This window comes from Nipponia nippon, unplaced genomic scaffold (assembly GCF_047370975.1).
Source record: "Nipponia nippon isolate SJK-2023a ecotype South Korea unplaced genomic scaffold, ASM4737097v1 scaffold_2, whole genome shotgun sequence".
Lineage (NCBI taxonomy): Eukaryota > Metazoa > Chordata > Aves > Pelecaniformes > Threskiornithidae > Nipponia > Nipponia nippon.
In genome coordinates, this window is record NW_028262336.1 from 29,409,585 (window position 1) to 29,424,928 (window position 15,344).

The following is a 15,344-nucleotide window of genomic DNA, read 5'->3' on the forward strand; positions in this document are numbered from 1 at the left end:
GTACGCCTCCCTGCCCGCGTCCTGCCACACAAATAGGACAGTGAATGTCCCACAAGGGATTATACCTTTTATTCCATTACGTTTATTCTTCACATAATGCAGAAAAACATGATCAAAGTTCAGTGGATGCAGCAACACCGAAAATCCCTGCTTTTGAAAACCCAAGACTCAACAGACCATATTAACATAGTTTTTGGTTGTATTGTTAACACGTAGCATTTAAACATTTTGGGGGAAAACTGACACTTTTCTGTAGCAGAATAGAATTTTTTTCAAACCAGGTGGGTTTTTTTTGTTTGCTAGCCCTACGCACAGAAGCAGCCCAACAGCACACTATCATGTTGTCGGCACCCAGCGGTCCAGCAGCCATCCCCTCCTATTCAGTACTAGGTTGAAACATGAACGTTTTACAAAGATTAACAGTGATTTAGCACATCAGATGCAGCACCATTTCTATGTTAGTCCCATGCTGGCTCTCATGTTACTTGCTATTTTTCATTTAGACATTTCAATTTAGGTAAGTCACGTATATTTGCCTATAAGGAGCATTTGGCTAGATAGCAATGCTGTGAGTAAAAAGACCACAGTGATGCTAACACAGATCTGTTATACTGATATATTTCAGTTAAACACTGTGTGGTTTGGCCAAAAAGGCTATAATAGCGTGAATGGTCTTTATAATTCAGATAAAATGGCAAGCTGCTTTGAAATCAAGAGATTTTGAAAAAACAAACCCTGATTACACAAATCTAATGTATTTTTTTTATATTTATACTGGAATGAAATATATTTCATGATATAGAAATAATAGTCACTAAGAAACATGTTTCCTAAATGAATATGGAAAATTCTGCTGCTTCTTCGCTACAATTGAAAAGCCACTGCTCTTCTTTCAAGGAGTGTTATATTAACACATAGCGTTGGTTCACGAACGCATCCTAGGTAAGGCTCTCTACATCAGGACTGAGGGCAGAGATCCAGGTCTGGGTTCTTCAGTACCCAACTTTCAGCTGCTGTTCTTGCAAGCTTTCAGCCACCGTTACCAAAACCAATTTTCAGGACTGTACAAGATTTCCACTTTATTGTGTCTGGAAATAATTTGGAAAAAATGGAATTCAGAAAACCAGAATTAAATTCAGAAAATATCCTGCATACTGGGATGGAGCTAAATTGGACGTCAAATGAAATTAAAAGGACATAAAAGGTAGTTCATAGTTGAGTTTCTGGAAGACATGCCTCTCTTCTGAAAAGACAGGGTTTACCTTTTAAAAAGATGTGCTTGTAGGGGATGTTTGGCAACACAAAATCTATTTGAGGAAGTGTTTTTTCTGTAAGAAGTTAGGTTTTCTGAGCCTTGCCCATCATTTTATCAACTTGGACTATCAGCTTTCTGGTCTCTCTATTAATGTGTGAAAAAACTCTTAAAACCCTTAAGCTATCCATTAAAAAATAAGAGGAAAAATGTACTATGTGTCATAATATGTTTTGGGCAGTCTGTGTTTTTTCACTGCAATTAATTATAAGCTGTGTGAAATACATCCTACAGCTGTTTCTCACACCAAGCCAAGGCAAATAATGTTTGTTCTGGGGTTTTGGTTTTTGCTTTTAAGCTACCACTTTTTCTTTTCCTGTATATTAAAACACGACTTAATCTGTTTCCTGCAGTATAAACACTTTTACCCAGTAGACAGCAATCTTTCACTTACGTCTTAATGAGCAGTCACACAGTACATGTGCTCAGGGTATTTCTAAGTCTGAAGCTGCCAAAGCCAATGTCGACTTTAGCAGGTTTATCCGCTGGTTGTCAAACACAGGCAATCAGTTCAATAACGCCACACGTTCCTGCCTTTTAATACCTTCCAGTTACCATCCCATTTCTGTCAGGTTCATTACATCATTTTAATTTTGCCCTGTAAATCTTTATTTAGCTCTGCAGAGAGCTCTGAGGACAGTGTGCTCATTGCCTCCTGCAGCACCTGAACGCTGCCCAACCCCTGCCATTTGCTAGGGATGATAACACGTGGGCTTCACTTGACATTAAAGAATTAGAAAAGGAAATCCAAAAAGCAGCAGGAAAGGGGGGTCAAATCCATGTGGCCACCAGCACAGATGGAGGTCACACGAGCTCCGAAGTTGCCTCGGCAGTGTAATATCTGTGACATTATGACTAATGCCCATTAAATAACTCCTACTTATGGCTAGAACTAACAAAATACAAGGAAGTCTTATATCACTGGAGCAAAGGTGCTGGGGCTTAAAGGCCTGGAGAATCACGTAAAGCTTAAGCATCATGCCAACGCTTGGCTAAAATTTTCCACGGCTGCTGCTTCCAATTTGCAAGGTTGCTGTTGCTCGAGATTTTAATGAGACTTCCACGATATTTGGTACTGCTCTTAAAGCTCGTTTCTTGGTGCCAGAATGCAGTGAAAATAACTATTCCTAGCCAAGCTCTGTCAGCTGTGGTGCAAAGCTCAGAAGCGCACATCCTACTAACACAAAAAGCAGCATACAAATCAGAAAACTCTCCCTATTCATAATTTTAGCATCTCGATGCCTTATTTCTGAGTATGTGGAACTGGCAAGACTGAATTTAGTCCCCTCAGTGGCTGCAATGGGGAAGTGCTGGCAAGGACAGCCATCTGCCAGCCCGTTACACGCTGTGGGCCAGAAGCAACAACAGGCTCGGATGGCTGAAAGCTATGGTTTGTAACTTTAAGGTGCCTCAGTTTCTTAAGCAGGTTGTTTTACACATCTCAGTGCCCCACACAACACCTTACCATGCGATGGAGGCAGAGATCTGGGACTGCTGCAGCCGCGTGGCAAGTGTCAGGGGCTGAGGAGCTCAGCCCGGTGTCCTTCCCTGCCTGCCTGCCACCACTTGCTCCCTGCAAAGGGTGCATCGTGCTCCTCCGTACTTCTTTCACTGATGAAACTCAACGATACTGGAAGTCAAATACAGCGATTGCTTAATCGCTTTCAGAAAGAAATAAGGAGTGACCCCCACCCAAGTTGAAACCACAGAAGAAATATGGACCAAGCAGAATATGACGACCCCTGGCTGAAGCCCAGCCAAGATACCCGGGTGTCTGTGCTCCTTCAAGATGTGCTGCCGAGGCTTCGGTGGCCACGTGCTTTCAGCAGCTCATGTTTGAATGTCGTCTTAGAAGAAAAGAAAGAGTATCACTTACTTGGACAGTTCAACAGCAATTTCCTAAAACACATAGTGTCAATTCTAAATGCTGTTGGTGAATAGCCCCGTTATGACAACAGAGTACCTTTCAGAAGAGACTCTGTCATAAATGGAACGACTTTAATACAAATCGTTAGGGAACTGTCTCTCAGACTAAATTTTTATTTGAGACAAAATTTCATTAATAAATCTACAATAAAAAAGGTCAGCATGCATTTTTTTCTTTTTTAGAAGAATTCTGGTTAGCTTGGAAACACTGAAACATAAAAGAAGAAAACATCAATTTTACATTGGGGTATTCTGTCCCATTGGGAAGTCCCACAGGGTTGATAACCCCTCCAAAGATCTGAAAAACCAAGCTACAACTATCACAGTTACAGTCAACTGCGTGACCAAAGAACAGTATGGGAATGAACTAGGGAATTCTGCCTTTCTTGGAGAGCTACAGAACAAGCCTCATAAATCTCTTTCCCTTTCAACAGAACTCTATTGCTTCCCTTTCCGTTTCAACTAGGCAATAAATTGTGCAAATGTAGAAAAATCTATGCTGAATGTCATTCAATTCATTCACTCTTCTTGGGAAAAATGCAGACTCAATGAAAACTTCCCTGTACCAACTATACCGTGGCCACTTTTCACCCTCCCCAGGTCAAGAGCCTCATCAAACACTTGCAATACGCTTGAGTAGCCTGTTTGGAATAAACAGGAATTTTCATAGACATAAAAATGAAGCATGTGCTCAGTGAGCTCGGAAACCAGGGACACCGAGATGAGAAAAACCAGCCTTTCCTTCTGGAAGGACTGTGCTGCAGCCTCGGCTCACGGAGCCGGCAGGGGGAGCGGCAACACAGCAAGAATATTAAGATTAGAAATCCGTGGATAAGGGAGCAGGGATGCTTACTGCAGCCGAAATGGCAAGGGTCAGAAACCCAAAGCCGCAATGCAAAAACTAATGTGCTAATAGCCACGCTGCTTATTTGAAGAGCAGCTCAGGCAGACTTTAGAAAAGTCGGGAATGAGACCTCTAAACGCAATTCTGACTGAGGCAACATCCTTGAGCTTTGGCTTTTAAGCTTTTAGGAGACAGATCTCATTAACAACAGTTCTGCATGTCTCTGATTAATTATATGCAAGACCCTCAGATTGCTGCTGCAGTAAATGCCCCTGGAATTGTTAAATCAAGCACTGAATGATAACAATATTTTTTAACATGCTACAAAAGCTATGAAATTAGTTGTCTGCCTCAGGAAAATAACCCTGAAGAAATCAAGGTTACTGTTAGTCTCAGCTTGTTCTGAAATCCAAATTACTTAGCCGAAGGGGACCTGTGACAGGACGAGGATGGAATGAAAAGCAGTGGCCATTCTCATAGTGCAATGAAAATTTGTTTCAGTTTTATACCATAGTCTTTCAAGTATGTGTTAACTTCAGCCTCTGCTTCTCCTGCTTTCTGAATGACAAAATAATAGACTCCTTAAAAATACCCAGCTGCTTCATATCTAGAAGATTAATATACCCATTCAAAACAGGGGTATACCTTCTCTTTTATCATTTATGCATTCTACACCGTGATTTATATGGCTCTCAGTTATCCCTGCAGAGTTATCCCTCATGCTAGAGGTCTCCAAAATACAGGAGCATGCAAAGCCTAAACCTCAGAAACTCTACCCCAGACTAAAAAAAGGTAGTGAATTGTGGGGAGACCACAAACAAATACGAATACTACTCCCATTCCCAAATCCTCTTCTAATAACAAAATATCTTCTTCATGATTTTGGGGAGATGCAACGCTGTGTTTCCAACTTTCAGCCTCTCATTCCCTGGATTGAGTGGAGCAGATTGGAGACACAAAACACTCCTCATGGAGAGGGGAGACAGCTCTCTCTGATCCTTTTAGGCAATAAGGAAAACGTGCTATGGAGCTCCAGACAAGAATGAGAGTTAGCCCTCCTCAACCAGATTTATGCAGACTGCGTTAGCAGGAGAGGAGACTGAAAGCCAGGAAAAACAATAATAGATGAACAGAACAAAACTTGTGGCTCTGCAAGCCCGATGCAGCGTGAACTCCTGGGGTGAAGTATACATCATACCCAAGATGATATTTTTCACATCAATTAGTGATATAAAATCCAAGGTCACTTCAAGAATAACCTGTTAAGTAAACAATGAAGCAACTGCTGCCACAGAGCTGATTTGCAGCTCTAGCCCCAACCTCAGTATATACAAGGTAGTTCCAGATAATGAAACAGCTGTAAGAGATGTCATATTTAACAGGAGCACTGGCAGTCACTTCAGGGAGGTTGACTCCCAAAAACACAGCCCCGCTTTGCTCTTGGAAGACCTCCCACTGAGTAATAAGGCATTAGGAAAGCTTCCTTAAAAAAGAAAAACGTAACACAGCATCTTTCTGTTGAAAACACACAATATAATTTGCCTCACACAAAAAATCTACCCTTTGCTGCCTTCATAGCCAATGAAGAATCGCTAGTGAAGAAGATAATGATAGGACATCAGCATGATCAGTCAACCAGACCCTGAATTTCTGGAGAATGGATGTGCCTACAGGTGATTTATACCTGTTGGCATTCGGCCCCAGCAATGTTTCACCCCGCTGCTGAAAGGTGGGCTACGCTACTTCAGGACCGAAGAAAAAAATCTGCATGCTATAAATAAAGCATATAACAGAAATCACTGAGCTGATTTGCCTAGCCAGCCAAACTGCCAGAAATCGAAAAGGACACAAATAAATGGGTCAGTGGGTATTTCATACTTGACTGCTCTCTACCAGAAGCTGTGGAGCCGAGACCAAAAATCTAAGATACAGCCACAATCTCCCAAATAAAAGCACGCACCTCTTTTTAAAATTTCACATGGATCCCATTTTAGGTAACAAGTCCCTGAAAAAGCACAGGGCCAGAAGAAGAAAGGTTTCAGTAAAACACTGTGTTCTCCAAACACCTAAATAGAGAGAAATTGATGGGGAAGATCAAAACACCTGCCTCCCAATTGCACACTTGGGTGCAGATCCTTGATTTCACTCCCACCTCAGGCTAAGTCATCCCAAATTAGAGCATTGGGATTGTTTAGCTTTAAACACCATCTTAACGTCATTCTTTAGAGGCATATTTCATATGGCAACTACAGGCGCTTTCAAAAGCTGCCAGAGACACCTGCACATCTGCTGATGAGCTGTTGTGTTGCTTCTGTTGGTTAAAGAAGTATTCCTCCCCCTTTGAGGAGGAATGAAGGCGATTCCCACCTCAACATTTGCTGCGTTTTGAAGGAAAGCAAATGTCAAGAGAGCTCTAGCTTCTGTGCCGCCTGTCGCCTGAGAGAGAGAGAGCAAAGGAGCTGACTACAGCACACCAAAAGTGAAGGGCAGCTGTACCGAGAGAAATGTGAAGGGAAAAGGAAGCCCTGAAGCTTATCGCCGGTCCTGGGGAGCTATTTAAGAAGCAAGCGCTTTGGCCTACCAGACAGTTCACATGCTCACTGCAGGACATGGAAAAACAAGCAGCCGTTCCACACCGCTGTGATAACCACAAAAACCCAGCTCGGGAGAAGCTTACAAAGGAGGACAGACATGACTCAAGTTGGGAGCAGCACAAAGGAACTCCTGTCTACAAAGCAGCAGAGGCGGGAGGTCTGATTTTGCCGTGACATGTCCGTCAGCCACGTCCTATGTCTTCATTTCCCATGGTGCACGCAGCGTTATTACTGGACAATGTTAAAAGGCAAATGCTAGGCTCTTCAGACACATTTGGCAAACCGTGCACTATCTCACCCTCAGCAAGGAAAAGGACCCCTCAATGACCCTCAAAATAACGATGCAGAGAACTGACAGTGGCAGAGAAACTTTTTGTTGAGACCAGCTGTTGAGACTCTGTGTGACAAAGTGTGACTGCTCTGCCTTAGAAATCACTATGTTCCATAAATACAAAAGTCCCAGTTCCCAATTTTTTGCACCCAGGGCAGGCACCCACTTCAGCGAAAAGTCAAGATATGAGGACTCAGCACTTGAGGTTTCAGTGAAAAAGCACAGGTAAGGACAAAAGGATGGGGCCCGCAAAGAGCTGGTGTTAAGTAGGAAATGGGGGCATCTTGTGGCCACCTATAAGAATGTACAAGATGAGCTTGATTTTTCAGCACAAAAGCCTAACTGGGAAAATTTCCATGACAATTAAAAGGGGAAAATGTCCTTCTGAAAATGTTTAATTTTAACTGCCTTTGGGGGTTTATCCCATATCTTACATGAGGTTGCTTTTATAGGCGCCCTCAGAGGTATTTGCACTAAGCTCTTTTTAAGCTTTCTTGTTCATGCTATTCCACTTGCTATGAATATCACACTCCCCAGAGTCAGACAAGGGGTCCAGCTTTCCCTTTCCCCACTACATGTTCCCGTCACCTGAATAATGATATTTTTGCTAGATCACTTTCAGTAAATATTTTAAGCAAAACCAGAGCAGCATCCAGAAACGTTGAGAGGCAGGCTGTACCTCCCTGACCCTTTGCAGGCAGAGATGAGTCAGCTTGGTCCTGAGCCCAAGCAAGCTATCTTTCACTGTGGTTCATTTGCTCCAGCTCAGCATCAGGCTAATGCACTCACACCGATCCTGGGTTAGCTCCAGTTGGCACCCAGACTCATCCCAGAAGCCCCAACACCGAGTGACTACAGCACTCAGGCAGACATATCCTGGGAGAAGGCTGACTTTAACCCCGGTGAAGTGCATTAACAGCACCCCTCCTGCTCCAGCTTTTTATTCCAAATGCCCAAAACAAAACCATTTCATAGTTATCAAAACGATTATTTTGACATTTCTGAAACCTTTACTTTGGGGAGAAAACAAAGTATTTTGACATATTCAGACACCATTTACTTTTGACCGGAAGTAAAAATTTACCTCAGCTCAGAATAGTTTTGATTATCTAGAAACTACTTCTTTTTGGGCATTCCATTCATTTTTCATGTATTTTAAATTATTCCAAAAAACTAAAGCAAGCAGGTTATGTCCAGTATCCTCTTCTGTTTTCAAGCATTTAGAAGATGGCAAGTAAGACTTGACTAAGCAGGCAAGTAAGAGAAGATGTGGTGCAGGAGCTTTCCTGCTATCCCAGTACAATTTCCAACACTGTTGTCTTACAGAGGTAATGACTAGCATCTGCCAAGGAGGTGATCCTGCTCTTCTGCAGTCATTTCTCTTATCCCAGCACGCGTGCTTGTCCTCAGCCAGTTCAGGAAGCTAAACTAGTGGCAAACAATTCACATGTGCTAGGGATTAATTTTCTGCCAGTTCAGTTCTCTGAACAGGGCATCGTGGTGGGCAGGAATGCCCCTTCCCACCACAGTGTGCTGCGGGACCAGTTAGATACTTTTGGCTGTAATGTCAATCCCTACCTTTAGGTGTTTTGAACCGTCCTTGTGAGTTATTTATGCATCTCACCAAACACACAGGGCTCCTGTGCTCCTGGCTAATCCCAGAGAGGGCGAATGCTTATCCCCTCTTCCTTCCCTGCCATATGTATAACCTGTGGGCAAACCCAGAGGTAAAGGCACCTCCTGAGCAGCCCAGAAGGGAGCAATTAGTTCTGCGACTTGCTGTAGGCACAGCTAGATGATGTGACATGCATTTGGCAATGACACACGTTTCACAGCCTAACCATGTACACAGTCACCCTTCATTGCTACTGCAGATTATACCTTACAGCTTCCAGAGCTCCCACGTGTTATCTGCCCAGCGCATTCAGACTGCAATTCCTCTCACTTCCACCATGCAAATTACATGCAGGGATCAATGGGATTACACCAGCATATTGTAAGCATGAATCCTCCTCCTGGTAATTCCTACATTGAACCCAATACCTTGGTTGCTCCCAGCAAATGCCAGTGCGCTGTCACTCAAGTCAGATGGGTTTTCCAAGCGATGCGGTGGTGGCTGCATTAGTTTCTGCCCTTCCTCTATCTCGGGATAGGTGCGCACGGTAAGACACAGCGAAGACTGAACAAGGGCATCTTTCAGCAAAGCTGAGTCCAGATCCTCAGCAGCTTTCTTGTTAATCTCCACAATTTCATCGCCAGCTTTCAGGCCTGCAACACAGAAAGGAACAGGTAAGACTTGCACAGTAACTTTTCTGTTACCCACAGACATCAAGGAGCTTAGCAGGGTGTTTATGAAGTGCCAGACAGCATTAAGTCTAAACATAAAGTAAACATTTATGACCGCCAACGATATTGAAATGTGATGGACTTTTGCGAGATCTATTGTCAGGCTGGTACTCCAGTACCATCCCTAAAAGTGTGGTGCCCAGGAAGCCCCTCACAATGTACCACCACCAAGATATCCCCCTTTTCTTCACATCACTCTGCAAGGGAACAGCCGCTGTACAGCAAGCCACCCTGCACGACACATTGCTCATAAATAAATATATACTGAAGGACAGAGTCAGACTTCTGAGGCACTGCACACAGGACAGGTCAAGGATGGAGTAGCTGGGCTGGCTTGATTCTTGCTTTTAACTTTCCATATAAGTAAAGGCTTTTATTTGAATTGGTCACCTACCCATACACCTAGGAAGAGAGAAAATGTTTCCCACTCAGCCGGGGTGTATGGTGTAGGACTTCAGATAGTCTCCTCTCTGGTTCCATCTGAATCACGTCCTAGCACACAGATCTTCAAAAGGCAAATTTTAGTGCTTGGTAAGTTAGTCATGTTTTTTTTTCCAGTCTGATTTCAGGAGCTATTTATAGCACCAGCGCCCAAGGGAAAAGGGGATCTGCAGAGGAAACAGCTGACTCCTGCTTGCTTCAGGGGCAACACAGCGATGTGTTGTCTGCTGACAGACAATGTGCAGTCTTCTGAGGTGCCGCAGGAAACCTGACCTTCCCCTCAGCCAGCCGGGCCCGCTCTCCGACTGACAACAGCAAGCTGGACCAGGGTTTAATCCCAAATAATCTTTAGGGTCAGGCAGGCAGCAGCGTGCCAGGGCACGTCGGTGCTGACAGCCCCAATCATCGGGGGTTTTTTCTCCACTTGAGGGTGAAGCTGGTGGTCCCCCGCAGGCATCCCCTCAGGAGCCAGCTGGCTGCACAGCCGGTGGGAAAGCATCCTCTGCAACGGCCACCAACGGGACCGCCATGGCATCCCAGTCACCGTCCCGGCATTTACAGGGACAAAAGCTGGACTTTACAGGGTCAAAAGAGCTGCTCCCTCTGTGGCGGTGACCTGTCCTCGTGCTGTGCAGTCCTCTGGCTGGGCGATCGTGCAGAGGATGAGTCTTGCCACCCTTAAGCCCAGATGGAAGGCCTGACTCAATGAGCCTCAGCTGTGAGAAGAGCTCAGCTGCATCCTCCAGGAAACAGATTACCTACCCGCATGCAAGAAAGTGTAGAAGGGAGGAGCCTAAAGAGCTTCGGTCTTCTTCAGGAAAATTGAGATCTTTCTAAATGCATGTAATTGTGCCCAGAAACCGTAGTGTGGCGTGCAGTTTTGGAGAGAATAAAATGAACTAGATAGAATAGCTACAAAGTAAACGGACCATAAAATCATATTTGAAACAAGGACAAAACAAAGCAAGTCAAGCATTTCGCATTATTTCATTTATTCTACTTAGTGATGCCATGTCACAATAGTAGCACATTAATATGCCTACAACCATAAACATCATATCTGGGGCTTCATTTACTCTTGGTAATCCTTGTTTTGAATCATTTCGGATAAAGCATTATGTCTATCTCAGTACAATCAAGCACCTCAAATTCCAACAATGGTCTAACTAATGCAGACCAACAGAAAAAATAAAAAGATAAATCATAAAAATTATTAGGAGAAAATAAAATTTAAGTTTTCTAATTGCAGAAAAGATTGAAAATGAAATACTCTATCTCTTCTGGCTAGACTTTCTATAGGAAGTGCAGTCAAATGCAAACATGAATGTAAACAATGGGAGGAAGAGAGAGTTTTTCTCCCTGCTCTCTGCTAACTATTGGTATCTTGTCATAATATCCTGCCAAACACTTCATACAGAAGTGGCTTTTTATATCAATTATGAAGAGCAGTATATCACTGAAAGCATGTCTTAGCGTTTCAGCCCCACAGGAGGCAGTCTGTGTTCATGCATTCATTTGAATTGCAGCTCAAACATTTTCTAAAAGCAAAATAAGTAAGCCCTGCTGAACACCCCCACCCGCCAATATTCACTTTGCTCCCCACAAGAAACACACAGAGTTTTATTTCCCTGGTGCATCTGGCAGAGAGCCGCCCCCCAGCCCCCATTCAGGGCTTTTGGCAGAATCCCCATCCTGTCAGCCAGGGAATCGTATGGGGCTGAGGTGGGGCGAGGAGAGAAAGAGTCTTTTCAAGCTCAATAGACATACGCAGCAGCCTCCAGAACGACCTATGGGGTTTTCTTAAGTTAGTGTTAGAGGTTACAGCTGAGTGAAACTCCTGGCTCTCTGCAGCCAGAACTGTTCCCCCTCCTTTGCCCTCTGTTTCTTCCTTCCCAGTTTCTGTCTGTACATTCCTGTCCCTCCACTGTGCCACTTCTGCTACTTGCTTCACTGCAACACAAGCCAACTCCATTTGCTAGCAGGTCAGAAAACCAGCCACGCATTTCTGCCACAGCAGTTTTCTACCAAGACTGTGAGCTGAATCGGCTCAGCTCAGAGTGCCAGAGTCAGCGCAAGGCTGGAGCAGTCTGGGGTAGACCAGCCCCCATTGCTTTCGGCAACAGCAAACAGTTGAATAAGCTCTGCACAACCATGTAACCGCTCACCAATAAAACTCTGCAGGTGCTTTTGAGGACCCTGCATATACTGATAGGTTATGATGAGAGTCTTCTCATTCTTTCATGCTCCCCATGTTATACTTTAAAATCCAGTTAGGTTTCAGCTGCCCAGCTCCGTGACTGCATGAGCAGTGGTGCCAGCACATCAGAAAGGGCAATGAATGGGAAAAGCAGTAAGGGCATGGCAGTGTCAGGGTTGACTTCAGCTTGGGTAAGCTGCAGTTAAACCGTATCCTGCTCTGCCTGTGGACGAGCCCGATAGCCTAGGTACCCCTGCTGGTTTCTGGTCCAAGTGCTGTCATGCTTCCTGCAAAACTAGAGGCAGTAATCCCAGCCACAGAGAGCATTATGATGACTTCTACTGTACCCATTTATCTCGCAGTGACTGACCTGAGAGGGCCCCTGCTCCTCTTTCTAGCTGCAAGGGACATGCTGACCCTTCTACATACACAGTAACTCAAAATTAAGAGGTTGACTATATAGCATAGCTGATCCCAAGAGCAGAACAGCCACGTATTCAGTACCTAAGGTTCTTCCCAAAAGACCATGGTCTCTTTTGGACTGGGACCCTGGTTTGGTGTGTTCATAAAGCTCATATCCCAACAAGCTCATGGTCTATACCAGGATTAAACAAACGATAACAAAACACTTTAAAAAGTCTTTTACCTTTCTTGAAAGCGAGGCCTGTCTCTTTGACGCCGTTCACATACAGCCGACGAATCCCTTCTTCTTCCACAGAGGACAGAGAGAAACCTAGGGAGATACCCAGCGAGATGGTTAGAAAAAGCCAACCACTTCCAGCATGTCTTAACAACTGCACGCACTACAGGTAAGGTTGTGCTCTCCCTGCAGCAAGCAGTTGGGAATTCCTCCCTTCTCCTTTCCCATAAACCTTTACAAACCTAAAGGGAAAGTTAAAAAATGAAAGTGGCTTTCACAAAAACGTGAACTGAATTTCTGAGTTCATACATAAATCATCTACAGCTTTATTTGAGGATACCACAGCTGCAAAATGTTGGAACAGACTTCCAATTCTCTTGCCACAAAAAGTCACTTCGAGAAGTTTTGCTGCTTGCAGACAAAAGCTGCAGAGAGATGTGGTTTGTGACCCAAACTGACAAAAGCCAGGAAACGGAGAGCTATGGCTGACATGCCATCCTGAACTCGGACAAGGCACAGCAGCGCCTGCTAACGCAGAATGCCAACTTTTACTTTTTTAAATTCCTGGACTGGACAAGTTTGTAAAAATGCCGCTTCGCCTTCTCCCCCTTTCTTTTCTCAGCTGCTCCTGGCATGACCTGTTATTTTCTGTCTCAGCTCAGTGCACATTTTGTAGCTACGTTAGAGACCCATAGACCAGCCTTATAATGGAAGTACCGACACAGCCTTAATTTAAACAGTGCAAATGGTACTGTTACGTTTGGGTTTGGTGATTTTCCTGCCATTTGTGTTTGACACAGTGTAAGATAACAATGTGTAAAGGAAATACAATGTGGTTAGTTAAACAGGGGTTATTTATTTACTGTTGAGAGTTATCTAAAGCAGAACATTTGCCTTTCTGAAACTTCATTACTCCCTAAATGGGTGTAGGCAACCATTTGCTCTCTTTTTCCGACTAGAAAAACATTTACAAACCTCTGGGGGGAGACGCTTGCTTGACATGGAATCAGCCACCAGCCAAAAGGAAGCAGATCTGCTGGGAGCCTGTTCCGACTTTAGGACTCCCTTCAAGTTGGTGCTTACGGATGAGAAGCTATTTTTTCATCCATCATTTAAAAAAAAGAAAGGAGGGGGAAGAATGTGGCAGCCTAGAAGCGAGGAGCATATGGCCCTTCGTGACTTACTGAGCTACTTGGAATCTGTATACGAGCTCCTCAGCCTGAATAAAATGAAATTTGTGAAGCTCACTCAACACACCAACTTTGGCAGACAGAAAAACTCTTGACTAAAAAAAAGAGCAGCTGTAAAAAAATAGTAACTATTGGTTGTCATCACTGCAAAGCCTACCTGGAAAACCCTTAAGCAGAAGCACAGTGCAGCATGCCCAAGACTGCAGTTTGAGTCAGCACAAATTATCAGTTACTAATACCATCACCCTTTTGCAACTGAAACGCTGTTTTGCAGCCAACTACTAGACAGTTAAAACAAGGCTGAGTTGCATCACAAGTTCTCGCTGTGGCTAACTGTGAAGAGATTAGCACGCCCAAGCAGTCCCAAGCTCCCATTCTCCTCCATGAGAAGACCTCTTGCCTCCTCCAATCTGGCAGGGCTAAGGGCAGGTGTAGTTGCTTTTTAATTCAGCTTTCATTCAAAAAAAAAAAAAATCCAGAGCGGAACAGATGTAAGGAGCAATTACATGTGTTTTCATCACCTTTAAGAGATGAGAGATGGGCAACTGGTAACAGCCTTGAAATGGTCATCTCACAAATACACTTAACCCCTCCGCAGACAGGGTATGTGACCATACCCCAAGTATGAATAAACTGTTTTATTTCCACAGTTGTGTTGTGGCTGGATCTGGTAAACAATTTGAAGCAGCATTCCTGTCCCGTTGCAGTGCCGGTGCCAGTGCTTTCACTGCCATGCAGTAAAGCAGAGAAGCGAATTCATCCAGATGGGAAATACCCGAGTCGTGTGTGTGTGTATATGTATGTAAATACTTGCAGATATATATATGCACTTGCATATATATACACACACATATATGCATAAACATGTATGTGTAGTCTGTACACATGTATAGTACGAATGTACAGTTTCCATCTGCCTGAATTCTGTGGGTGCTTCACACAAACACGTGTACTAGCATGGCATGAGAGGAAGGGCAGGAGTGGGTGGAAGTGACAGCTATTGCATAAGCTGGCATCACTGCCAAACAGATTATTATCAAACTGTGCATAGACTCTGAAACACAGGTGTGAAGAGATGGGTGGTGACCTAGACAGAGCCTTTTCTTCACTGCAAAGTTTTGATGACAGGAGAACAAAAGTCCGCATCTATGAGTGAACATGGCCTCACCGAACCAGCACAATACCTGAACAAATCCGCCTCCAGAAAATTACCTCGGCCCCCTGAAAGAGACAGTTGCTAACAAAAACACGAGTATGTTCCCAGTACATACAGGAGCTGGAAGCAACAGGTTCTTAGTGCCACTGCGCCCTGATTCCTGCCCACACAACCTTTGCAAAGAGGCTGGTACCAGTGAAAAAGGCAAGAATGTTTGTGCCCAGGCATCAGCAACAGCGTCACATTGACAGATCTAACGGTGGCAAGGTCCGACACACTGGCCAGACGCTCCAGGAGTGCCTCTTACCGCAGGCACACTGGTGGGAGTAGAAACACTACGAAATGTTCCCAGGTGAGCTTTCCCTGA

At 44.2% G+C, this 15,344-nt stretch overlaps 1 protein-coding gene across 11 annotated transcripts in view; it reads right to left on the reverse strand.

Moving 5' to 3' along the window:
- TIAM1 (TIAM Rac1 associated GEF 1) overlaps nt 1-15,344 on the reverse strand; it is a 190,034-nt gene that overhangs the window by 25,570 nt on the left and 149,120 nt on the right. For all 11 annotated transcript variants that reach the window (XM_087758158.1, XM_087758153.1, XM_087758157.1 and 8 more), the window contains 2 exons: nt 12,638-12,724; nt 9,051-9,275 (listed from right to left, as the gene is read on the reverse strand). In XM_087758158.1, coding sequence (XP_087614284.1) covers nt 9,051-9,275; nt 12,638-12,724 — 312 coding nt within the window. The remainder of the gene's footprint in view (nt 1-9,050; nt 9,276-12,637; nt 12,725-15,344) is intronic.